Source organism: Acanthochromis polyacanthus, chromosome 18 (genome assembly GCF_021347895.1).
Source record: "Acanthochromis polyacanthus isolate Apoly-LR-REF ecotype Palm Island chromosome 18, KAUST_Apoly_ChrSc, whole genome shotgun sequence".
NCBI classification, from domain to species: Eukaryota; Metazoa; Chordata; class Actinopteri; family Pomacentridae; genus Acanthochromis; species Acanthochromis polyacanthus.
In genome coordinates this window covers 20,539,615-20,567,607 of record NC_067130.1, presented here as the reverse complement: position 1 = coordinate 20,567,607, position 27,993 = coordinate 20,539,615, and the positions used below count along the sequence as shown (strand labels likewise).

Here is a 27,993-nt window from a genome sequence, read left to right as displayed (position 1 = left end):
TCTAGCAGATAAAGTAAATGGATGTGAGCTGATGGACTGAAAGGAATCCATATGCACAGAGGATTATTGACAAGTTGATTGGAACTGCTGTCTTCTTCTTCATCCGTTTTCTAATGTTCCCCCCTTCTCTTTTTCTTTCTCTCACTCTCTCTCCTCTTGGCATTCTCCCTTTCCATCTGTCAGACTTCTGGAATGGATGATGGAGAGTTGTGCGTTGCCTAGCAACTGTGGTTGCCACAGCAACCGCGCCAGAACTGCTGCATTTGCTTGTCGACGGGGAGAAATGAAATTGATTAAAGGGGGAATAAAATAGGTGATGAGAATTGGAGAGAGTTCAGATGGGAAACAAATGGAGAGGACGCCGTTAAGGGAGAGAAACAAACGAGATAGAGCCATTCGCAATAATAGTTTCCCAGAATGCAGCGTTTCTCCTAGAGGCCAGCATGTGTATGTCAACAGACTGTCCACGCCTCCAGTCCTTCTCACGTCTGTCCTTTATTCATCCATCATGATTCACACTATCTTCACATCAAAGGAATTTTCAGCCAGTTAGAGTTACTGAATGCTATCAAATACAGATTACAGGAGCTGCCGCTGATAGAATTAGAGCTGTATTATGTTCAAAAAGCATGTCAAGTCGCACTATTGTGCTGTCCAGTTTTTATACAGCAGCATATTAAATAAACACTGCAGTACATACTGCAGGCATGTAATTGTATTTGAACCCTTTAGACAAACAATGCAGCTTTATTGTTCAAGAAAAAAAACACCAGAACATGCTTATTTGTTTCAATACTCAGTTCAAATACAAACATTCTGAATAACAAGTCAGTACAAACACAGAGTGAAAACGCCTACCCAACACAATAAGGTCAACACCTGTAAGCCTGTAAGATTTACTACAGAGTGAGGAATCCGTGTTGGCTGGGACCAAAATAACAAACACCTAATGTGTTTGACTGAACCGAACCACAAACTGCAGCTTCAGAAATACATCTGGTCAAATTCCAGGGCTCCTGCTGCCTCGTTCATGTTCCTTTGTCCACCTCTGTATGCACAGCCAGCAGTACAGGGAAGGAAAGCACGTTTATTTATATAGCACCTTATCATACACAGGAGTAGTCAAAGTCATTTACAGGCAAAGGTAATACAGTACTGACACGTTGTGTAACACGCACTTTAAAGGATAATTTAAACTGATTGGCTAAAACCAGCAGTAAAAGACAAAAGATAAGAAAAATAAAAGCTATCCTTTACACCAGATTATGCCAAAAACTAAACAATCTGCACTTCTCAGCATGACTGATCGTCCAACTGGTGACAAAAATTCAGAGAGTTTCCAGATTAACTGCAGCTGTGTTTACACCAAGCAAGGAGAAAACGACAAGAGGAAAATAAAACATACTACACCCCCTGTCAAATGTTTTGAGACACGTTCTCATTCAAATAAATTAGAACCCATCTCAAAACTTTTGACAGGGGGTGTATAACAGTACAAATATATATATATATATACACACACACACACACACACACACACACACACACACACACACACACACACACACACACACACACACACACACACACACAAAAACAGCATGGCTTAGAAACAGTATACAGAGGAGTAACTTGTTGGAAGATACATTCAGCATAGTGAAACATCTTTCTGGTTAGGTGATTTGTAGAGTTTTCCAGAGTGTTGCCAACACCTTTTCACAAAAATAAGTGATGAGTCATTTTCCATTTTTCTGCTACACCTAAAACCCACAAAATTCAACTTTAGTTTGACCTAATGCTGGGCGATATGACGATACATATCATGGGAACGATAGAAAAGTGTCTATCGTGCCATTTCTCTTCAATCATTTCTAACCTAATTTTATAAATTGACAGCAAATATATCATTAAATAGCCTGCAACGATTGTATTAGTGTTTTCCTTGTCAATATGCATTATCTTAGTTTATATAAGTGAACATCAAGAAGAATAAAAACAAGATTTTTACATTACTTAATTCATGAGTGCTGAACAATGGATGTGCAACAGGTTGAAGTTTCATGCCTGAGGTCTCAACAGACAGAGACCGCTACGCAGGCAGCCCAAGAAGAAGCACTTCTACTGAAAAGAGGGGATATGTCTGTGATTTGGTTACATTTTGGGTTCAAGAGGTCCAACATGGAGCAGAAGACAGACGGCCATATACTACAAGACTATTCCCGCGCCCGATGCCAACACAGCAAACCTCTTCTATCACCTAAAGAAGGTCCACGAAAAACTTGTGGTATTGTGATATATATCTTTATCATGATATAAAATAATCCATATCATGATATGATTTATTTCCATATCGCCCAACACTAGTTTGACCTGTTTTAGGGTTTATGTCATTACTCCGCCAAAGAATGCAGCGCAGTTATATGACGATCAGTGTTGGTTTGTCTGTCTGTCTCAGTCCACCTGTTTGCAACATTACTCAAAAACAGACTAACAGATTTGGAGGAAATTTTCAAGGAAGGTCAGAAATGGCACAAGGACCAAGTGATTCGATTTTGGCAGTGATGCGACTTGAAGTCTTGATCCACAGATTTGTTAAAGATTTCTGTGTCATTGAGAAATAGTGGCACAGACTCACTGTAACTATGACTACAAGTGAACACTGTGTCAGCTTGTAGTGATCCTACAAATCGTCCGCTGTGGACCACAAAAGTTTTAAAGATTTAATCCATCGGAAATCATGTCATCAACCACTGCGGATATATCACATCTTATTATACGCAGACTGAATAGCCTTGGCGGAGTACTGTTTGGTCTAAGTGCGTTTCTTGTTCTGTCACACTGCAGAGGACACTGAGTTCTCTACTTCTAGTCATGGTTGTGCTGTTTCCACAAATTTGCAAGACTTTATATTGCAGTGAAAAATGAACCTGCAGTGAAGGAAAGTGCGACTGAGGCAGAAAACACTTTGATTAATCTCTAACTTGCTAACAGGACAGCAGAAAATCTGAAAAACACCCGCTGCCATTTGCTGTAGCACATGGGAATATCAAGTCAGATCAGTGTAAAACTCCACAATGTTTCTTTCTTCTTCTCTTACTTAATACTCACATTTTAGAAGCTGCAACAATGAAGTTTGCCACTCTTACTTGATAATTTTCTTAACCCGTTAAGCTTCAGTGTACCGCCGGCGGTACACCTACTAATTTGCATAGGAATTTCAAGAATGTCCGACGGCTGCAAACGCGCTTATACAAACACTATACGCCGATGGAAAGCTTAGATTCTCATGAATCCGCCGATATAAACCACTTTCAGATGCGATTACCACAGCGGGTGAGAAAAACACATTTGTCCGACAAAAACGAATATTCATCCATCCGTTCTCTATACACGGCTTCAACGCACACAGCGCGACTCACATTTCCGGGTTCATTATTACACACAAAATAAAGATTCCACAAAAAACGGCCATAATCCAACCTTTTACATCCAGATGACACAAGCCAGTAAACTATTTTGTCCAAAACATGTCCTGAAGTCGGTATAAAATCCCCAAATCAGTCGTTTTCAAGGAAATGCACCTCGCGATGCCCGTCCAATATTCCCCGTATTTTTCGTAATTTTTTTTATTTAAAAATAGAATATTAGCGATTTTTTTGTACTGAAAACGGCTGGAATTGACTGAAGCTTCAAGGGTTAAATAACCGATCAATTGTTGGCCATGATATTTCTATTGACTCCCTGAATCGCTCCACAGTAATGGGCTTACATGCTATAGTGGTTAATGTTACAGCATAGTTCCAGTCATTTCACTGAAGTTACACTCGACTTTGTATGTTTTGTACGAAAGCAAACTGTCGCTGTTGCCTTCAGAGAAAGTACTTGTTGTGTTCTTCACTTTAGCTGACTCAAGCAGGAGGATTGAGTCTCTAAGCGGAGCAGAGTTTCTGCTGCTCTGCTCTAAAAGCTGCATCTTTCACACACACAGAAACTCTCACCTTCTCACCTGCAACCTCAAGGATGGAAGGTGTCGCGTCAAGGTTTTGTTTGATGATAAATGTTCTGCGTTGAGGTCTGTCACGTGCAAATGAAGAGTGTTAGTTGCATTTGACAGATCTTTAGTCGCACATGTGAATTAAGGCCGTGGAAAGTAGCTGCTTTTAGTTTGTGCGGAGAGAGTGAGTGAACTGGAATAACTATCCTCGTGATCTCAGTCGAGTTGGTTGTGAGGTGGTGAGGAGACTAAAGCTACATTAGCTGCTAGTGACATGACACATCTGAATGATTTGACCAATCTGCCGGTGATCAAATTGCATCCTGGGTAATGTAGGAGCCACTTTTTGTCCAGAAACACTTTTGGTGAGATCTCTGGTTCTTCTGATTTAGATCTGATGATGCTGAACTGGGACTCGCTCTTTTATAATCACTGAGATGGGTTTATATGGACTGTAGCTCTTGCCCCAGCAAACAATAGCCTTCGTGGGGCGCCATGTAAATGTTACATTTATGTTGCTAAGGTGACTGTTTGCTGGGGTGAGTACTGCAGTCCACAATGAGCTGCCTAAAGCATACCATAACCTTCAGGAAACTTTCAGGGACCATTCATTGAATGTTCTGTGAACATTCATGGAACTTTCTCTGAACAATCCCAATTCCTTGATGGTAACTGCTTCCTGAACCTTCAGGAAACGTTCCCTAATTGTTACTGTTTGCTACGGTGAGTACTGCAGTCCATATTAACCAACCTGCAACAAACTGTGACCCTCGGGAAACATTACCTGAAGTTTCCTCTAAAGGTTTCCAGAATGTTACTGAACCTTCAAGTAACATTCAGGAAACCTTTAGAGAACGTTCTTTGAAAGCTACTGTTGGCTGGGATTAGTGTTGTAGTTCATATAAACCAGCCTGCCGCAAATAGTAATTATGAGGGAACTTGTATGGTTCCCAAAAGGTTACAATTTGCTGAACCTTCAGGTAACATTCAGGGAACCATCAAGGAATGTTTTCTGAAGGTTCTTTGCTGGGCGTAATATTTCTCCTCTGTGCACTGTACAGAGGCAGATGTCAGCTTTTCGCATTGTTGCTCATTTTCCATTTTTCTTCTGACCCATACTGTCCATGTTTTTGTAACACAAATGTGTGAATTCCACGTGTGTGTCTTTCAGACAGGAAGTCTTTATGTGTGTATTATTAATTGTGTGTTTGAGCTGTTTCACATTGCATATGTCAAACACAAAAAGCACTAAACAATGCACATAAAATCAAAATTAGAAACCAACAATCTTCATACAGAATCCAGGGAGTCCTGCACTAGATCAGAATTTGACAGCGTGATCTGTAGTCAAGTAAAGGAGTATTTTATTTAGTTTTTGTGGGGTTTTGAACCTTGCAGTGTAAATCACACCAATAAATTTACATTATAATTAACAGTATAGGGTTCGGACCCCCACATTTAAACTTTTTAGGTTAGATTTAGGTGACTTTTTTTTTTTTTTTTTTTTACTTTCGAGAACTCAGGCTCAAATAGCTGTTGTTTTCTATATGTATTATAAATAATGGTGACTTTACTGGACTCTTTGTCTTCATCTACTCTAAACATGAAACTTGCCAGTATGTTAAAGGTTGTGCTGTCTGTTGGTGATCACATCAGTCTCTGTGGGGTTCCGATCAGCCCCAAATATTACTTTAAATGAAACCAGCGTTAATGTGCAGGTTGAGTTGATAAAGCTGTTTGAGCTCAGCCAGGAGGCCAGCAGACACTCTCCATATGCTCGCACTCTTTATTGTTGTGTCCTGTGTGTTTAGTTAGCCAATTAGGTTGTAACCCACATATATAAATCATCCTTTGTCCTTAGCGTGTGTGGGCTTGCTAACCCCGCTTAGCGTGCTGTTTGTGGATGTATTTATTTTTTGTTAAAGTGTCAGGGTGTTTACATGTCAATGTAAGTTGCTTGAATTCACTCAGCAAATTCAGTAGGTTCAGATTTTGAGGGCCGAGATAGTGTTGTTCAGCAGCCTGAGTGCAGCAGCCTTTGTAAACAGAGTTGTTCCAGGACGAGACATCCGCTTTTTAATTTGTTCAAACAGCCCCATGCTGATGAAGTCAGAAGCTGTCTTGAAAGCATTGTTTGTTCGTCATTTTGTTTCTATAAAAAATTGACTTCTAAACGTTGGTTGTCGTGGTCTCATTTTCATAACAAAAATGCCTTTAAAATTAGCAGGGGACTCTTTGTTTTAAAGGTAATCATGGAACACTGAATTGTTTATACTATATTTCAGGATATTTGTTTGTTGCAGAGTCATCTGATATGTTTAAATACCCTCACATTAGAACTCAATCATTTAATTCTTTTTAAATAAGAGGTTTAATCAGTACAGCCATGGTTTTGTGTGATTCTATTTTATTTTTATCACCTAAATTTTGTCATTTATCAGGAACTGGAAACTATATAACCAGAAAGAACCAGCGGATTTTCAACTTTCCGATAGTTGTTCAACTTTTGATTTTGATGGCGAAAACTACCAAATCTGACTTAACATATCGTTAGCCTAATAGCATAATTGCTATTAGGCATTGAAGTCGTCCTTCAATGCTGACTAGCAGATTAAAGAGCCCTTCCTGTGACAGACTTTTCAAGGTCACAACTGGTGCTTTTTGGCCTTCATGACTTAGGCAACTATGCTATTAGGCTAACGATATTGTAAATTGAAATAAACTGTTTGCAGTAACCATCAATCATCTGTACACCACTTAATATTCATTGGCAGTGTCTACAGATACGGACCCGTACCCGTAGCCTGTGGCCTACGGATACGGCACTTTACCTTACCATAAATATTAATGAGACGTACATGAATATTAATGAGCCGGCTGATGAACGCGCTTTGTGATTGGCTGGTAATCCGACGTACATAAATATTAATGAGCCGGCTTGGTAATCCGAGTGATGAAGGCGCTTCCGTGATTCGAGGTGAATCTGCGTGCCGAGCCTGTCATGTCAGTCATCTGCTGTTCTCTTTTCTGTCATGCATAATATCTTATAAATATCATTATCTGACTTTTTCACGGACAGCGTTTTGGGGGTTGAAATCAGCACTACTTTTAAAAATAGCAAAAATTTTTATTCACGTGACCCTGTTCTAATAAAGCACAAACAGCAAACAAAACAAATGGCGGAACTAACAGCCAGCAAACTACAAGTATTTTTTTTACCTTCAAAAGTAGCGACAGACTATTACATAATAACAACCTAAACAAAACCCTGACGTATTTTCGACGTCTTTCAACACAGACACTGCACGTCAGTCACTTTAATGTTAGCGGACTCTGTTGAATGGCAAAGTTACATCACCACAAACAAATCTCACAATATCACAGTAAATCGAGTTTGTGGGTTTTTTTAATTCATGCCGAATTAAAGAGCTGCTCCTCACCATTCACAAGTGTTTGTTTCATATTCGACATCCTTAACTTTATCTTGTAAATTAGCGTCCGAAATTAAATGGGAACATTTGCAATGGAGTTCGTCAGCCGCTTCCACCACTGAACGCGGTAAACTAATTAATAGGAACTGGACTTCAAACAATTTATACACGGCGTCTAAAAGCGTAAAAACTGCAATGTCTAAAGTGTGAGAGGAGACGGTGTATTTTTGGTTAAATTATACAATGTTCGCCGTCAAAGTCATTAATATAAACTGCCTGTAATGTGCAGCAAATAGTTAACTGGCGCCAGCTCTTCAGTGACCTTAACGGGTCCGTACCTCTAGTACAGATGCTACAGGTACGGGTCCGTACCTGTAGCATCAACCATATTCATTAGGGTCGCAGAGGGGCTGAAGCCTATTTTAACTTGTTTTGACTGATAGTATAGCGAACAGAGAGTGGGGGAAAGACATGCAGCACATGACCATGAGTCGGACTCAGACTACAGCTACAATGTGCACCCATATCCCAGCTAATTTGGGACAAAAGCAGGGACAGGTCTCGAGTCTATCGCGGGGCCACATGTACAGACAAACAATCACACTCGCATTCACAGCTACAGATAGTTTAGAGATACCAGTTAAACTCGGCATATTTTCAGACTGTCGGAGGAAGCCGGAGTACCACACATGCACAGGGAAAACTTGCAAACTGCATACAGAAAGATCCCGGGAAGGCTGGGACACAAACCGGGGATCTTTGCACTAACTGAATGTTGTAATAAACAAAAATCTCCTCAGCACAACTGATTCTCCATGACTGGTTCAGCTGCGACCAGCAGTCGGGTGACTAAAACTTGGAGAATTTTCAGGTGCACTGCAGGATCTAGATCAATAAAATCAATGCAGCATGTCTCAAAAACAGCTTAGTGAAACTTGTTTCTCGACTTCATTTACAAAATAATTGGTAGTAAAATATTTTATCATTACACATAAGCTCTTTCTTATTGGTGGCATTCTAACTGTATCATATCTTCTTCTGTCCTCAACTCAAAGTTATTCAGTTTACTGTCAGAAAGGAGGAAATTAACCAGAAACACATTAAACAAGCTGCAAACACAGAATTTAGACATTTCTGTTTAGTCAAACAAATGAATCAGTCCTTAAAGCTGGAAATTACTTCAGCAGTTACAGCTCTAGTTTATGCATTCATGTATTACTGACAGATACCTGCCATGAGTCACACTTGAGGACAAAGGATAAATACTGCACAAAACCTTTTTGTCTGCTTGGCTGCAGATATGTGAGGAAGAAGTGCACTCTTGTAATTTTTTGGAATTTTTAAAAATCTGAATACGTGCCTTTTGTAAACGTGTTTCTTTTCAGTTTATTTCACTGCAAAATTTCCTTTTAGTTTCAAATGACTTTGTTAGTAGACAATAACAGCAACCTTGACCATCTAAACTAGGTAACAATACATATATTGCTGCCTACATCCTCAACAACTGTATTTCTGAGAACTCCTTCTTAAGGCATGTAGTGATCGCTATAAAAGGTTGTAAGTAAACCTGATAAAAAAAGCTGGGTTGGGTTGAAGTAGTCCACAGTGCAACGGAAAGCAAGAACTACATGTGTTCAGCTGTAGCCATTTTGTAGTGGATTTATTTATCAGGCTGTGGTAGTGTTGTCTTTGAAACCCATTTTATGATGTCACAAATCAAGAGAAATCGTCAGAGCTCTGTGAATGAGCTAATAGGGAGGGTCTACCGTCTGTGCTCACACCCTGGGGCGGCAGAGCAGCACGGTTGGGAGAATACTTAACATTGTTTGCTGATTCTGAAGTTGTGTTTGAATGAAGATCTGCCACATTGTCCAGCGGACACAAACACAGTGTGGTGTGCTCGGTGCCGGCTCTATTCCACAAGTAAAGGTCAGCGTATGTATAATGCAATACAGCCAAGCCATCCCCTCGCTCACGTCACCCTTCAAAAGGATATTTTGTTACTTTACCATAAATCGAGTAGATGATATATGGAGCAGGTTTTTCACCTCAGAATATAGAGCTGCCTCTTTACATCTTAAATCCAAAGTAAGTTTCAATGAGCTGTAAAAGGTTGTACATTCACAGAAGTGGAATCATCAAGGTAGAAGGTTTATGGTTTTATTTTGTAGAGGTATGCTGTGTACTAAATGTTTCTGTAATGCATCTGTTATGTGTGTTGACCCAGCTTATATGAGACAAGTGTAAAAATGTGGTTAGGTGTGCACTTCCTGAAAGATAGTATTGACAGAGTAGACAGAAAATGCGAAGCAAAATTATAAATTGTGACAGAGATAAAGGAAGTCTGATACACTGTTTTGTTATATTTCAAATAGCGGCTTCGATATTTTTAAGATTATGCAATGGGTCCCTAAAGTCTGGATACATAGGAAATCTCATTAAGTATATATTTTTTAGCCTCCACAGACGAAATACGGCTTTGTCGAAAGAAGAGTGGAACTAGTACTTCTTAGTGGACGTGAAGAATGGACATATGGAAAGATAGGAGATGAATTTTATGCACGTCATCCAAGGAGGATTCCACTTGGCTTTTCCACGGTGGGGAAGATGCTTATAAAGTTTAAAGAAACAGGCAGTGTCATGGACAGTGCACGTTCTGGATGGCCAAATGTATTAGCTGAAACTAAAGAATTAGTTATGGCTGAAATTCATTGTAGTTCCAAAAAAATCACTTACCTAACCCTTTCCTTCGATATGTCCATCCTTCATGTCCACTGAGAAGTACCACTTCAATTCTTTCTTCTTTCGACAAAGCCATGTTTAATCTATAGAGGCAAAAAATATCTTTAATGAGATTTCCTACATGTCCAGACTTTAGGGACACCCTGTTTCAGATTGGGTGATCATAGTGTCATGTATTCTTACTGTGACTTGGCTAAGAAACTTGACAGACTACATGTTGGTCTCCAGCTAATCATGCGTAATGTTCTCGAGGAGGACCAGCTGCCATGTTTGGAAAGGCCTATATAAGGAGGGAAAACAACTGTGGAGCCGTCTGTGGTTTGCACAGACACTGTCCTGTTGGTGTTGGTTTTCTGTCCTTTTGCGTCTTTAGCTTTGCTATGTTGTATAAAGAAGACACCTGGGGATATCCCTGATCCAGTTGGAGTCATTAATTATTTAGTATCTCCCGGTTCAGAATTCCAATCTGCCACCGTTTCCCCAGACAATACACAGTCAACATCAATTCCACGTTGCTAGACAACCGAATAGCTTTGCAATGCATTAAGAAAACAAATTGCATGTCTGCATCCAAGCTGTTTCTTAGTATTACTTGGGTTGTCATTGAACTTGTTGTACAACTCCGGTAGGACACTGTCTGAATTGTAGTGTGTAGAGGATGGGCTGTACCATGGCTCCACAAGCGCTAAAAGACGGAGAACACCTGTATACTCTGCATCAGAAAAGGTGCAGGGTTATTCGAAAAGAATAACCCGATTTCATTGTGCGATATTTTAGTAAGGTAAAGCAACAGCAAACTCCAGCCAAGTTACAAGTATTCTATTCACAATCAACTTTCTTTCCTGTCTCGCAAGTGTTCAATGTGGCCTCCACCTGCAGCATGGCCGACATCAATACGTTACGAGAATTCCTCCCAGACACTTCTCAGCATATCATGATCCACTGAGTTGATCGCTGTTGTTATTCGATGTCTTTGGATGACCTTGAACATCAAATAAAAGTTGATTGTGAGTAGAATACTTGTGAACTTAGCTGGAGTTTTCTATTGCTTTTCCTTATTAAAATATTGCATAATGAAATTGGTTCATTTTTTTTGAATAACACTGTATTGTAGATGAGCTGCAGTAGCTGGTTGTTCCAGCAGGTGGAGCTTCTTAGTGTTGAAGCTGTAGCAGCTATGAACAGTTGAGTGTTAGCAGCGGACAGTATTGTAGGAGTAGAACAGCAGGCCAACTAAGTCCAGCAGTTTGCTCCAGATAAATGTGTTCATTCATCATGTATGATAAGATATTTTGGCATTGTTTTGGTTTAAATAATACAATCTGTAAATCTACTTTGAGTCAGAGAGCCATAAAATGGAAGGTTCCTCAAATGCCAAACACTTCGCAGCCATTTATAACATGAGGCGGGATTTTATAACTCCCAGAAGATATCATGCAATAATCTTTTTTATCCTCTGCTGTGCTGATTGCCAAGTAAACAATGGACACATGTTCCTGCTACCAAATAATCCGCAATACATTTGAATGTATGCACATATTACACACATTTTGTCCACTTGTTTATGTAGAGCTGAAGTGTCACAACATTCATTTGTTGTAGTTTCACAAATGAGAGGATTTGATGCCTTGTTAATTATTTTTATAGTGTAATTCAAATATTTTGGCCGTTTGTGGAGTTTGTCAGACAGAACAAGGGCTTGGACTCCAGGAAATTGCAACGAACACGTTAGTATTGCTCACATTATAATAAATGCATATTTTTCATTATTTGACCAGACATTCAATGGCGTCGCTTTGCACTTCAGGAAATATTGACGAGTATTTTTGCTGGTGTTTCATGAACCAAAGCATTAATCAATGGTGAAAGTAATTATTCGCTGCTGTCCTGCTGTAGTGTCAGAGGTGATGCAGTCGGAAACGTTGCAGCCAGCTCACCTCCAGCCCTACCTGTTCCACACGGCCAGGCCAGCTGTTGCCCGTGCTGATGGAAGACAGAGGCAGCAGCGAGAACAAGCCAGCTCAGTATTTTTAGACAGTTCAGGTGATCTCGCTAATGAGACAAAGCTCAGAGGAACCAGCGTCTGATTTGAGCTTGAAGTGTGTGTGTGTGTGTGTGACTTCTCTGGAAGAGGCCATTTGTTGAATTAGCTGGGCAGTGTTGAAGTGTTCAGCGATTAAGGTTAATCCTCGAGTCTTGGTGATGTAAGGGCTGCCGTTTTTCCCCTCTCTCCTAATACCTCGCTCGCACGTTTAGTCCTCACTGCTGAAAACCTGTTTGTGTGTGTGTGTGTGTGTTTTTTTTTTTTCGGGGGGGGGGGGTTGTCAGTAGCACCCGTTCTGCAAACAAGGATGCCCTGTGCACTCGGCTGTGTACATACGCCATGTGTGGATGCATGTGAGGACGTTTATTTGTATGAGCCTGAGTGTCAGCGCTGGAGCAGAGGGGAAATGATGCATCACGTCTGGAGCAGAGATAAAGCAGAGGGGAAGAAGTGAGAATGGATGATAGGAGGCGTGAGGCCCAAAACAAATGGCTTGTGCTCCGAGCTGGTCTCAAACTGAATCAGTGAGGGCACTAAATTGAAACAAAAGCCGCTTTTTAGAAGCTTAGAAGCTCATTTTGTGTTTGTTCTGTGTCTGATTTCAACAGCTAAATGACACTAAAGGCTTAAACAGTTGACGCCTTTCTTTGTCTCGGCTGCAAGGAGAACAAGGCCTGTTTCAAATAAAGACTCACTCTACTTATTTACTTTGTTAAAGCTTATGTCATATTTAAAATATGAAAAAAAAATTGAAGCCTCCCTTTTGTCTTATCTACGTCGAAATTTAGCTGCTAAGTAGTCAACATTCACAAGTTGTAATTTCCTACATGTTTGTTTGGACAGTACAACTAGAATTTACAGCACGTACAAACGTTTTTTTCCTACTTGCTTTAATGGAAAAGTCAACAATACATTGATGAAGACACATTACCTACGAACCCCTGAAACCCAAGACATGCTAGCTGGTTTGAAAGGCGTATCTTCTTTTTTAAAAATCCAAAATGAAACTATTTGTTATAGCAAGAAGATCTAAAACATGACATGCAATTTCACCATAAAAAAAAGATGAAATAAAATGCTGATATTTCATTCTAATTATTTGTTCAAAATGTCACATATCCAGGCCGTCGCAAGAAACAAAGCATTTGTGCCATCAGGCTGCTAAATCACCGAGTCACCTGCAGTATCTATAAATAGTAATGTTTTGCACTTATTTCCTGCCTTTGTGTGTATCATTGTCTGTTTACATATGACAGTATTGCACAAGATGCTAACATTTGTGAAATTAATTAATTTTTTAAACTGTTTTTATTTTACTTTATCGCATTTTTCCTATATTCTGTTTTTCTTTTCTTTTTTTCATTTTATTGCTCCACCAAGGAGGCGGAGTTATGCGATTATGGTGTTAGTCTGTCTGTTCGTCTGTCTGTTCGCAACATTACTCAAAAACGGAATAGCGAATTTGAATGAAATTTTCAGGGAAGGTCAGAAATGACACGATGACCAAGTGATTAGATTTTGGCAGTGATGCGGCATATAGTTTGGAACCATGTTTTTTTGTTTTTGTTGAGATTTCTGCCATCAGAAATGATGCAATGACTGAGCAGCCTTGGCGTAGGACTGCGCTCTCTGAGTGCCTTTCTAGTTTTATTTTTTACTTCAGTTGTGTGAAAGGAACTTGCAAAATAAAAATTTCATTATTCAGGGTAACCACTGTTTGTGCTGCATCTGACAATAAAATTCTTGAGTCTCGAAACTTCACATCCTGCAAAATGCAAAACAAGTCTGAACTTCTCAGCACAACTGAGAAACCATGACAGACTCAGCTGTGACCAACAGTCAAATTCAGAGGTTTCAGGTGAACTACAGGCTCCAAGAGATTGAAGTACAGAGAGAGAAATCAAACGTCCTCTCTACTCCCAGCCATGGTTGTTCTGTTTACATAGAGGTGCAGGACTTTATATTGCAGTGAAGAATGATCCCACAGTGAGAAAACATGAGACAGGAACACACACGCCCGGGGTTCAGAGAGTTAATCCCTAACAGGTGATGGATGCATATCAACTCCTAAATCTGCCTGGAACTGACATTTTCTTGTAGCTTTACTATAAAAATATCAGGCTTTGTATCTCACATACTCTCACGTTTCACTTTATTAGATACACATAGCTAAAGCTACTGTGCAGTCTGCAATAAATCTTCAAGATTAGAATGTTCAGGTGTTACCTAGAGGGAAGTCCTTCTCGCTGTAGCTGTAGCTGGAATTGTCTCTGTTTTTACAGTTTGTCGCGCTGATAAATCGATCATTTTCAGTCATTTTGGCTTTTTAAACAAACACAGAGAGGAGACCACAGACCCGGAGCGTCCATTGTGTATTCTGCTGGTTCATACATGCATCTATGGCAAATAATGTAAAAACCAGCCCAGTACCAGAGCTGTTGAATGACTTCACACAAGAATGAGTTATTTGAATACCCACTGTGCTCGCACACATGGTCTCTTTAGGAAGGTTAGACTGACCGTCCAGAACCATGATCTGTGTCTGCGAGATCCTGTTAGCCGTCTATTTCTGCTAATACATGACACTAATCGGATAAAGCTACAGAGAGGACGACGTATGCAAACCCTGCCGCTGTGGTACGACAGCACGCAACATGTGCACACAATTAAATTACAAAAGGCGTCTAAGTAAAATGTTGGGCCGCCACGTACAGCCAGGAAAGATTCACTGCTCCTTGACTTTAATTCCCCAGGTCTGAGCTCTGCTGGACAGGTGGGACACTGTTCTTATTCCCCTGTTTGGTGTTTTGGTGATGGCGGTAGTGGGGCTCCAGAAAGTTCCTGTGAGTGTGGGTTGACATTCCACCAACTTTTTAAGTCTCTACCATCACTATTTCGCCAAAATGATGATGTGAACTTATTTGTAGGAGCACAAAAGTTGAACTTGAACAATACTACCTGTATGTTTCCATTTTGTCATTTGGATACAGTTGGAAGCATTTTTTTTATTTGTTGGGAGTTATATTTCTGAAGATATTTGACCCTTAGCATGGCTTTTGAGCATAGACTGTATACAGTCGATGCTTTTGAGGAAAGATTGGGTTTTTTGGGTGGAAAACATAGTAAATTCCAACTCTGAAAACATAAATTTCTGGGAAAATATTTTACAGAACTTATGTTTTGAGTGGGAAATAACAAAAACTCTGAACAAAATCTGAGATGGTAGAGCAACATATTTCCTGAATTCTGCCACAGCTGACACTGCTACTAAACTCCGTTAACATTTCTTCATCACTGGATCTTTTTTTTGCTTTCAAAACATGACAGCCACGAAATTTATTGTGGAAAATATCTCCATGTTTATTCTACAATATTGTGAGTTATCACTTGGTGCCTGAGCTTAGTGCTTTCCTTTAAATAAACAGACATTTGCTTAATTTGATGCAGGAAAAAAATTCACGTTAAGGGGGGAAATGAAGTGTCTGATGCTTTTCCTTTAATGTGTCACCAGTCTGTACACTGCTGCTTAGCTCATTAGCCCTCTCTGTCTCTTGTCTCTATTTGTCTCTGCCCCCTTGATGTGCGTCTTTGTTGTGACCACAGGTATCTCTGAAGGCAGTGATATGTTCATGTTACATAGCAGGCAGGGAAGGAGTCGCTGCTGTCGGGTCGTGCCTCCTGGAGAGCGCCACAGTCTACTGTACTTCTCATCTGTGTCTCCACAGCATCGTTCACACATAGCTGGTAGCCACGAATGCAATTACCATGGCAACAACGCATCTCATCTCTGCGAGCAGGGTTGATGCGCCTTTATTGCCCCCACCTCTCCTCTTCTTCCCCAGATTGATGTTTCCCTGAGTGTGGATTTGGGCGACATGTCGTGAGGTCTTTATCTTCCGTCGGTGCATTTGAGAGCGGCACGGAGCGTGTGACGTTCAGCCAAATAATGCCCCGTGCCATTTTTAGTAATTACGACCCGTGTGTGGGTACATTTGTAGACCGGAGAGAAGAATTAGCTGCTGTACGAACAAGACAACCTCAATCCATTATTAAGGCTAATACAGTAAATGGCTCTGCCCTTCTTTCATGTTTATGGTGTTTACTTCATCCTGCACAGCACCTGTAATACTCTGACTGTCATGTCCCCGACAGCCTCTCGTATTTGCTTTCAGAATACATTTTCAGCCTCTAATCTTATATTAAATCATTAGTCTTTATTTTACGTGCATCCCTGCACTGGAGCCATGTCACTGACAGCTGCATTTCTCATATTTTCTGCTCCTTTCAGACACCCTAGTGCCACTATGCAGTTTTATTTGTTTGTTGTTTTTACATATTTTTGAAGAATGCAAATCCTTGTTTATAAAAGCAGCCTCATCCATGGTCAAATATGACAACCACACAAACCTCCAGGCTGATAAGCACTTCACCGTGGTACAAGTAAACCTCTCAGGGAAAAGAAAGATTCAGGACAAGAACACAAAGTTGTTGTTTTTTTTTGCATGGAGGCTGAGTGAGAAAATCTTGGTCAATTGAAATCACATCTACTCTTCAACCAGTCAATTGGTTCAATTGATTTAGATGAATTAAATGTTCCACTGAGTACACTCTGCCTGCTGTACTTATTAACCTACACAAAACAGCATAAGCTAGCATAAAAAAAAACAACTAGCATTTGCAGCATATTAAATCATTTGAATCTGGCCATTTTATGCTGGAATGATAAGAACAGACTGGAAAGACACCAGCTACATATATTCAGCCGCACCGACGCCTTCTTTAAGGCCCCGTCCACACGAAGACGAAATGCTGAACAGTTTCAAAAACGATCGCCGTAAAGACAAAGGCATCTCAGAAATTGTGTGCGTCCACACAAATGCACTCGATACGCATGGAAACGCTGTAAAACACATGCCAGACCTCTAGGGGTGCTGTAACGATATGACGGAAACACGCGCAAACAGAAGAAAAAAACTGTGGGCATGCGCACTTGCGGCAAAAGTTGTAAACAGAGAGCTTCATCAGCACATTTGCTACACTGTACGCCGCCATTGTTGTCTTGGCCGCGTGTGGCGCATGCGTGTCAATGATGATACAAAACTATGACGCAAGCGTTTCTGAAAAACAGCGCATCGCCCGTACACATGGAGCTTCGTAAACGGAGTTTCAAAATCTTTCCACTCTGGAACCCGTTTTCAAAAATGATTGTTTACAGACCCCCAAAACGCCGTCTTCGTGTGGATGATACGCAGATTCGGCAAGAAACTTATACGTTTAAACCTCGTTTCATCTTTGTGTGGACGGGGCTTAACACTGTTTGGAGCCGACTCTGCGTAAACATTTCGTAAATGTCACACCAGTCAGACCTCGCAGTCTTTTTGGGTTGAGTTGTAAGTTGTGAAGACGCTTGGGTGTGAACAGTTAATTTCTTCCTCCTGCCCCCAAGAATAGTGGATTCATCCTTGAAGGCTGTTGATGTTGAGCTTTTTTTATGGACCATATCATTTTTTTTTGTGATAAAAGTGATAGCGACCGTGATATGATAGGCTGTTTGTGAACCAATAAAGGAGCACTCTAGGAATTTGTTTATACAACTGAACTTTACGCAGTTTCCGGACAGCAACAGTTTGTTTTCATAGTTGAATGCTGTCTGTTCACAACAGTTGGTTGGACATATCCTCTCAAAGCTTTTAATGAATTTAATGCCCAACAGTTAATCACACAGTTAGAACAACGGAGCCACTCTCTTTGGCGTTGCCAATAAATATACGGAAAACAACGATCAATATCAGGCTTGCTTCTGATCACTGTTTCCCCCTTTGTGTCTCATAGGCTTCCTCCTGTTCAAGGACTTCTGTATGAACGAGATCGACGAGGCTGTGCCACAGCTCAAGTTCTACGAAGAGGTAAGTCTGCAGTGTCCCGAGTGTGAACGGGATTAGAAGGCATCATGGGATGTGCGAGAGATTAGACCTCCGATTTAGGCCTCCCAGGAAGCGCTTTGTGTTGTTTTTGTTGTGGCGGTAAGCTGACCTCGTGTATGTCCGTTTCAGATTAAGGACTACGAGAAGCTAGACTCGGAGGACGAGAGGCTGAGCCGCAGCCGGCAGATCTACGACGGCTACATCATGAAGGAGCTGCTGTCCTGTTCACATGTGAGCGCGTCACTCATTCTCTCTGGGTCGAATACATGCAGACGGAGCACAGACACACCTGAGGCTGCCGTGGTTCCCAGCCTCAGGGTCGCTCCAATCCCTCACCTCATCAGTTACAAGATAAATCTGAAGACTGTGCTGATCAGAATAAGAAAAGCATGTTTTTCTTGTGAAATCTTGTATCATTAAATATATCTGAGAATGGCAATTAAAGATGCAACTAAGATGATTTTCTTGAACATTGAAAATTTTGATTCTAAATGCCTTACCTAAATGTTTGTGGAAGGCCAAGGAGATGCCATCAGATAGTGAGAAATATTAAAAAATCCTGAAAGTATTTCCACGACAAAGAGCAGGAAATCTGTTTTTGACATTTCCACTCTACAAAAATCTATTCTCAGGCTGGTTTCAGACATACACACGTGGACAAAATTGTTGGTACCCCTCAGTTAAAGAAGGAAAAACCCACAATTCTCACTGAAATCACTTGAAACTCACAAAAGTAACAATAAATAAAAATTTATTGAAAATTAAATAATCAAAAACAGCCATTACTGTTGAATTGTTGATTAACATAATTATTTAAAAAAGCAAACTAATGAAACAGGCCTGGACAAAAATGATGGTACCCATAACTTAATATTTTGTTGCACAACCTTTTGAGGCAATCACTGCAATTAAACGATTTCTGTATTTGTCAATGAGCGTTCTGCAGCTGTCAACAGGTATTTTGGCCCACTCCTCATGAGCAAACAGCTCCAGTTGTCTCAGGTTTGATGGGTGTCTTCTCCAAATGGCATGTTTCAGCTCCTTCCACATATGTTCAATGGGATTCAGATCTGGGCTCATAGAAGGCCACTTTAGAATAGTCCAACGCTTTTCTCTCAGCCATTCTTGGGTGTTTTTGGCTGTGTGTTTTGGATGGTTGTCCTGTTGGAAGACCCATGACCTGCGACTGAGACCAAGCTTTCTGACACTAGGCAGCACATTTCTCTCCAGAATGCCTTGATAGTCTTCAGATTTCATCGTACCTTGCACACTTTCAAGACACCCTGTGCCAGATGCAGCAAAGCAGCCCCAAAACATTACTGAGCCTCCTCCATGTTTCACCGTAGGGAAGGTTGCTCTGGGCTCTTTGGATACAATTCGAACGATCCGTCTCTTCAATTTGTCATCAATTTTCCTCTTGCGGCCACGTCCAGGGAGGTTGGTTACTGTCCCGTGGGTCTTGAACTTCTGAATAATATGAGCCACTGTTGTCACAGGAACTTCAAGCTGTTTAGAGATGGTCTTATAGCCTTTACCTTTAAGATGTTTGTCTATAATTTTTTTTCGGATGTCCTGGGACAATTCTCTCCTTCGCTTTCTGTTGTCCATGTTCAGTGTGGTACACACCTTTTCACCAAACAGCAGGGTGACTACTTGTCTCCCTTTAAATAGGCAGACTGACTGATTATGAGTTTGGAAACACCTGTGATGTCAGTTAAATGACACACCTGAGTTAATCATGTCACTCTGGTCAAATAGTTTTCAATCTTTTATAGAGGTACCATCATTTTTGTCCAGGCCTGTTTCATTAGTTTGTTTTTTTAAATAATTATGTTAATCAACAATTCAAAAGTAATGGCTGTTTTTGATTATTTAATTTTCAATAAATTTTTATTTATTGTTACTTTTGTGAGTTTCAAGTGATTTCAGTGAGAATTGTGGGTTTTTCCTTCTTTAACTGAGGGGTACCAACAATTTTGTCCACGTGTGTATTTCTGTTGATCAATTGATTAGTTATGTTCTCCTGTTCTTTTCTTAATCTGTGGATTGATTTTTAGGTTTAAAGCTATCAGATTATATTGAAATATGCTGATTTACCGCAGTACTGTGACATCCTCTCATTGTTTTCCCCCTAAATTTAGCTTGCTCTGATCAGCATCCCTGGAAAAAGTGAAAGAACATATGAAAAAGTTTTGAGCTGACCTCCTCTGAATCAGCTGATTTTTTGTTGCTTTCACATGTTTAATAAAGCCATGCAAAATGTTACATTCATACAATGAGTAGTTTTAGCCATAGGAGTGGGTGGTAATTCTGCATTTCTAAATTTGCTGCATTTTTGCAGCACTTTTTAGCTCTGTTAATGCATGAAATGGTCAGGACTGAAAAGCTGAAAAGAATAGTTATGAAATTGTTTGTTATTAATCAACTGGCATTCCATCTTTACCATTCCTAGTGTGAACTCTATATGATCGATTTCTTTACTTTCATACCCCGTCGTGCCCAACCATCATGGGTTTACAAGACATCAATATACTAGCATTGGAGCAATGCATCCAAGACACATATTACTCTGCTGTCCAGTTCTCAAACAAAATATGTAGCCCTTTATTCCAGGCCTGGCAAAGAAATTCTACCATGAAAAAGGTTCCCATTCTAAAACATAACTCAGGTTTTTCACGGTAATCCACCCAAAAGAAATCAGCATAAACAGAGGACATTTTACTGTAAAGTACTTGCCTTCCATCTTCATATGCAGGACAGTAAAACATAAAATGATCCTCAATCTCAAATTCACCTAAATTCTGAAAGTCTGTCCTCCCCTGGAGCAGCATTAAACCTTAACTCTGTACATGCCTGTTGTGGACATAATTCTGTCTGAATAAAGCCAACAGCAGTAAAGACTGAGAGTGGAAGGATGTACGAGTAATTTACTACCTCTAAAATCATAGATTTAGTGTTTGGATACTCTGTGAAGACTTTGCTCAGAGGGGAACCCAGAATGGTGATGGGAAATCCTTACAGTGTTTTTGGACTTCTGCAGGCTTCTCGTAAATCCCTCTGCCTCGAACACCACCGGCTGGGCCGAATCCACATTTACACAAACAGACACACATCACAGCTTTTGTCCTACGAGGCAACAGTTTGGGATGTAAAGCAAAGTTAGCAGTGCTGTCCGAAGAGAGGAAGTTATAGGACATGCCGCCCACACACACACACACACTGATATTAGTCTTGGTAGCAGCTACAGAGCAGCTCATGTTACACCAGGACATCCTCGCTTCAAGAAAAGAGAACTGAAAGTACTGGTAAAGCTGCATTTTTAATGACCTTTCATTTTATTTCCTCCTCTGTGTCGCAGCCATTTTCCAAGAAAGCAGTGGACCATGTGCAGACTCACTTGACAAAGAAGCAGGTTCCCCCGACTCTCTTCCAGGTAAAACGACTACCAGCAGATGTTTGTGTCTGAACAGCACAAGAAATGCGGACAACATAGTTATAGGTCATTCAGTCACAAACCGATATGTCTTTTGAGTGGTCTTCTCATTGAGTGATGCTCTGCTCCCAGTGCTCATGCAACGCTTCCTATAAGTCCTGCTCTGTAAAACATGTCAAACACCATCTGTGATGAACGAGCAGGGTCCTTAACTGTGTCAAAACAGCGACTATCGAACTTGAATTTGATTTCGAGGAGGAGGGAGAAATCACAGGGAGACAAATGTGGCAAGTAAGGCAGGTGGAGAGTGTTGTTTGTGTTGTTGTGGCCAAAAAACCTGATGTAATCCCTACAGGGTGCATTGGCAGGCCCGCATGCCATCACACCACAGCTCAGGTCATTTGCACTGCATATTCTCCCTCAGGATGTTACAGCAAAACTCTCCATTGACAGTCCGACCCTGGGTAATGAATTCACAGTACACAACCGCATAAATGTTGAAGAAAACTCTGCCTTGTGCTTCTGACCTGGTGTTCCTTCACCAGTCTTGGAGACTGTGTCTTCCTCTGTGAAAACTGAAGGCGCCTTTCTCTGTACTCAAGGAAAATGTACAAATGTAGACATATACACACAATACACATTAAAAAAAACAATACAAAGGACAGATGGGATAGACAGTGTTGAACAGATGTGTTTTGAATTGGGTGGAGGGGATGGACAGATGTATAGAGGAGGAGGATCTGAGGGAGTGGGAACGTGGAGGAGGTCAGATATAAAGGGGGGGGCGAGGTTGTGGATGGCCGTAAATGTGAACAGGAAGATTTTGAATTGAATTTGGAACTGAACCGGGAGTCATTGGAGCTGTTGGAGGACAGGAGGGATGTGGTGGATGGAGGGGGTTCGAGTGATGATATGGGCAACTGAGTTGTGGACCAGTTGAAGTTTATGGATGGATTTGTGAGGGACGCCAAAGAGGAGACGGTTACAGTAGTCCAGATGGGAAGTGATGAGGCTGTGGACAAGGCATGTCTGTGTAACGGCAGATTTTTCACATGTTTTTAGCACTGAAAAAGCTACAGAACATTCAGATTGAGAAGCCTTGGCCTTTGTGACATTGAAAGTTCTGGCTTTTGACTCAAAATCCCTCACTAACCCTTAACCTCACTTTGTGGTAAAACTCCTTAGGTTTGTACCTGTGTAATAGGTTCACATATTCAAACAAAAAACAGAACTTGTCGGGATCAGAATCAGCTTTAGTGCCCAAGTATGTATACAACATACAAGGAATTTGGTTTCAACTGCTGCTGTCACCCTAGGAATAAGGAAAGGGAATAATCTTGGCCACGTCGTTATTAACTAATCTGGTAAAAAAAAGGTTACATTAAAACCAAAAAAAGAAAACTATAGAAAGAAGAAGAAGGGAGGGAGGGGGGGGGGGGAGGGGGGAAAAATGAAAAAAAATTATGGTAATGATAAAAATAAACAGATAAAAAATATATACAGATATTTTTTTGCATATGGAAAGAATATTTAAACACAATAGTGCAAAATGGTAATTGCTAGTGTTATTACAGTGCAAAAGCAGAAAATACAGTTTTTAGTGCAGAAATAATGTACATATCCACTGGTATATTGTCTGGGTGTGGAGGAATGGCTCAGCCGTTTATGTAGGGTGATGGCCGTGGGGAAGAAGCTGTTCTTGTGTCTGCTGGTTTTAGTGAACATGACTCTGTAGCGCCTGCTGGAGGGGAGGGGGAGAACAGTTTATATCCAGACTGAGTGGGGTCTCTGATGATATTCCCTGCCCTCTTCCTGGTTCTAGTGGAGTACAGTTCCTGGATGGAGGGCAGGGGGCTCCGATGATGGTTTTTTTTCTGCATGGATCCTCATGACTACATAAACACGCATACAGAAATTCTCGCATTTCTCTGTTAATCCACAGCAGCTTTACAGGCGACTCCTCAGATGGTGCGCTCATCGCCTTGTCTTTCAGTCTGACCAAAAAAACAAAACAAACCCAAAGTCACACGTGTTGTGTTCAGCTAACTCCACTCCTAAAAGGTCGTCAGATGATTAGTTGAATATGAATTTGTTCGTGTGACTCTTCAGAGTTTCTCGAGACGTTTTCGGTCGGTAGAGTTTCCACTTCCTGGAGTTGTATCTTTATCATGTCATCCAGTCACGTTTTGAATGTAGCATGTTTTCCAGCGTTATTTTTAAACTCTGCTTTCTCAGAATTATACAGCTGCTAATTTAACATTTAGTGTAAAGCATCAAGTGCCCAAAGGCCACCCACTACAGTAAATTACAGAGCAACATGGACAAGAGTTGTCTTTGAGCAGAGTAAATCTAATCAACAATGTCCTCTTTAAGACAACAGCGTGGTTGTTATTCTGGGCACAAAATTATCCCCAGTGACGAAATATTCAAAGACATGACATCAACCTGTGAGTATTTCCTGTGTATTTCTTTGAATTTTATATTTCCCTGGAACATTGAGGCGTCTGTGGGGCTCACAAAAGAAGGGCAGCATAACCTCTTAACGAGGCCGAACCCCAGAAAACCTTCATGCCGCTAACAGGAGTCCAGCTCTGCCATGATAACAATACACAGAAGACACATTCACAGACATTCGTAAAGAATTTTTATCACATCGTTATTAAGACGCCCGAGCAGACGGTGAAACCTGAGCTGCCGTTTCTGTGTCTCTCTGCAGCCATACATAGTGGAGATCTGTGACAGCTTGAGAGGGAAGATCTTCCAGAAGTTCATCGAGAGGTGAGATGGGGAAGATTGAGGGAGTTTCAGCATTTGTTGGCCTTGTACAGTGCATTCACATTTTACCCTTTGTGTGCCCCCCCCCTCCCCCCTTCAGTGACAAATTTACTCGTTTCTGCCAGTGGAAGAATGTGGAGCTCAACATCCATGTGAGTAAAAGCATTTCAATTCATACCTGTAGTTTGGATACTTTGATCCAGGTCGCTGTGGGCTTCCTTCCTGTTTGTACACACACATTTAACATATGGTATACATATACTGTGTATGTATCTAACTAGGTAGATGTTCATGTTCCAGAGGTAATCTACTTTAGATTACCGTTGTAACTTCATTCCATTGACTTATTGCAGCTGAAGTGAAAGGTGTAAACATCACCTGATGTGGACTGACAGGTAACTCAGTGGGGCAGATTTGGTGACTCATACTGGATCAAAACAGCCTTTTTCCAGTGTCTGACAAGTCATGCAGCATTTTACTGCACCCAGTGTCTATATTTATTTTCTCAGGTGCTCCAAAGACATATGTCATTATAGGCACTATTTGTCAAGTGCCAAAAGTGTGATTGCTGGAAAAGTCAGCCTGTGCCTCCCATCTGACTCCCTCAGAATCTGCCTGTATTAGAAAATGATTTTGACACAGAAGGAATCATGGTTAGAAGATGAGACCTTTGATTTGATGCAACATGTTTTGACCAGCCCCCTGTCCCTCATGGTGATATGACCTTCAAAAGCTTGTCTAAAATGAACTTTGAACTTGTTCATTTTCCGAGAACACATCCAGGGTACCAGTGCCTGTTTCCATAACTCTGTCATAAACATCAAGTCGGTGCAGTTTTGACGTTGATACTATGATATATTCATGATAGTGATGCTCAAAGTTGGTTAGAGGACAATTAGAGGTGAACAAAACCGTATTTTGTCTTTGCATTTTGACACCTGGAATGGATTTAAAATTGATTTGGTTGCAGCCTTTTGAACAGAGCTCAAATGTGTTTTTCGTGCCTGAAAGTTTCCCGTGTCGGTCTCCTGTCCTTAAAAACAAGACGAATTTGAAAGCACCAAGTTTCAGCCCACCTCTGTGCAGTTTAAGGGTCTGGATTTTTTATTTTTTTTTACAGTATTCATAGTATGAAGGTAAAAATCTGCATTGCTTCATTAAATGTACTGTGCATTCAAAACCGCTTCTTGTTTTTTGAAATGACCCGCTTTGTCCTAGAATACCATGGATGGAAGGATGGACTGAAGACTGAGACTTTACATTGGGATCACACCTTAATTATCCCAAATCACAAGATAAAATAATAAAAAAAAAAATAGGAATATGGTGCAAAAGATGCATTCTTCTTCTTATTTTATTTACACACTAAAACATTTAAAAACAGGCATTTTTAATTTGTGTGTATTTACAGACCCCTCCTCTTGACATATTTTAGGACACATACACAAAAAAAGTACACGAAGTTGTGAGTTTTCTGTTAAAAGTCGCACTTTTATTCATGTGCTTACATAATTGCACAAAGGTTTTCTAATCATCATTTAGACCAGGGGTGTCAAACTCATTTTGGTTAAGGGGCCACATACAGGCCAGTTTGATCTCAAGTGACGTGTAAAAATCAGAGAATTACAACCTATAAGCAACCACAACTAAAAATGTTCTCCTTTTTAGTGCAAAAAAGTGCAGTCTCCAAATGTTCACATTTCATGAACTGTCTTCTTACAAAATGCTCTGAAAAAACAGAAATTTCTAAAGAAAAATAAGTACAATTTCAACAACAGTGTGTCTCAGTTTGTCATTTACACATTACAACTCAGATCACAGTTTATCTACAAAGACACAAAACTTTTAGTCACAGGTCTCAACAATCTCGTATTTTACTTCGTGATCAAAACAACTTGTCACGTTCTAGAAATAATTTTAAACTTCCACTTTTACAAATGTACAATTTGCGGTTAATGTAAAGTGATTGGATGCTCCGGTGGGTCAGTTTTGGCCCACGGGTCGTATGTTTGACACCTCTGAATTAGCCTTTCAATACCATTAGCTAAAACAATGTAGCATTAGAACACAGGAGTGATGGTTGCTGGAAATGTTCCTCTGCACCCCTATACAGATATTCTATAAAAATCAGCCGTTTCAAGCTAGAATAGTCATTTCTAGGGGACCCCAAGCTTTGGAACAATAGTTTATATCGGGGAAATACTTGAGCTCAGGTGAAATCAGGCTGACACCATCCTCCAGGCAGCTTGCAATCAGTTTAGTATGAATCAGACTTGTATTAGCAGCTATCACAACAGCCTTTAATGATCTGAAACAAACAGGAAAATCCAGTTGGTTTGCTGTTTCAGGGGTGAAAGCACTTCTAAAAGATGTTATTTGCATTCAAATGTCATTCTCACACATTCTCTCTCCTCTCTCAGCTGACCATGAATGACTTCAGCGTGCATCGGATCATCGGCAGGGGCGGCTTCGGAGAGGTGTACGGCTGCAGGAAGGCCGACACGGGGAAGATGTAAGCAAAACAGACTGTAAAAAAAAAAAAAAAAAAAAGACGAAATCGTTGCTGCCTGCTCGTGTGTAATCTGTGCCGTTTGACGTTTGAATGTCAGGTATGCTATGAAGTGTTTGGACAAGAAGAGGATCAAGATGAAGCAGGGAGAGACTCTGGCGCTCAATGAGAGAATCATGCTGTCATTAGTCAGCACAGGGGTGAGTTACACATCACACTAAAGCTGTTAATAAGTTCAAACTTTACCTGCTTTGTAAGTGGAAAATAGGTCACAACGCAGAAACTTGCTTATATGAAATATTTACATCCTGCTTTTGCGTAGATAACTGAAAGAGCCGATAAAGCTAATGTTATTCACAATGTTGTGATGTATTCAGAGTGAGGAGGAGACATAGTATTATGGAATACACCTGCCATGTCTGAACAGTGACTTTAAAAGAAGGCTAAAGAAGAACCACAAAGTACCAAGTACTGCCCCTGTTAGGTTGGTATACAGTGGTCCCTTGCCATATCGTGATTTACTTTTCACGGTCTCACAGTATTGTTTTTTAAAATTGCATTTGGTATTATGAATTTTTCGCAATAGCACAGGATTCAAGGTACACAGGTAGTTTTATATATTTATTTTTGTGTCGAGCTGCCTTGAAGAACAACGCTAGAGAAAAGGTATCGGCCTTTTGTGCCCTCTGTAATTGGCAGATGCTTTTATTTTGATGCACACAGAGAGTGGCACAACTGCAAATGTGGCAGGAAGCCATCAAACACACGACACTTCACACTCACGGTCCTGACAACATAACACTTACCCAAACTACCTAGTCAGACTAAACCACATAACACAATAAAGCACAAACACTAATAACACTGCAACACTAACATAAACCACAACAATGCCATTGAAACCCCCAACACCCGGTACTCCCATGGTGCATTGCAGCACAACAGTTTAGCCATAGCGACCGGCTCTGCGATCGCTACATTATTTTGATTATTTTTGCGATAAAATAAGTGTTTTCTACGCCAAAAAATTTAAAACAATTTAAAAACCTATTTAAAATAATGTTTATAACATAGTAAAAGAATATTCAATTGAAATAAAATGCGTAGCGTACAACGCTGGGCTCTGATTGGCTCAGCGACC

At 40.5% G+C, this 27,993-nt stretch overlaps 1 protein-coding gene across 1 annotated transcript in view; it reads left to right on the top strand.

Annotated features, from left to right (window-relative positions):
• grk3 (G protein-coupled receptor kinase 3) overlaps nucleotides 1–27,993 on the top strand; it is a 94,890-nt gene that overhangs the window by 33,791 nt on the left and 33,106 nt on the right. The window contains exons 3-9 of the mRNA XM_051938761.1: nucleotides 18,044–18,117; nucleotides 18,265–18,366; nucleotides 21,494–21,568; nucleotides 24,285–24,346; nucleotides 24,444–24,495; nucleotides 26,764–26,855; nucleotides 26,953–27,052. Of these exons, the coding sequence (XP_051794721.1) occupies nucleotides 18,044–18,117; nucleotides 18,265–18,366; nucleotides 21,494–21,568; nucleotides 24,285–24,346; nucleotides 24,444–24,495; nucleotides 26,764–26,855; nucleotides 26,953–27,052 (557 nt within the window). The remainder of the gene's footprint in view (nucleotides 1–18,043; nucleotides 18,118–18,264; nucleotides 18,367–21,493; nucleotides 21,569–24,284; nucleotides 24,347–24,443; nucleotides 24,496–26,763; nucleotides 26,856–26,952; nucleotides 27,053–27,993) is intronic.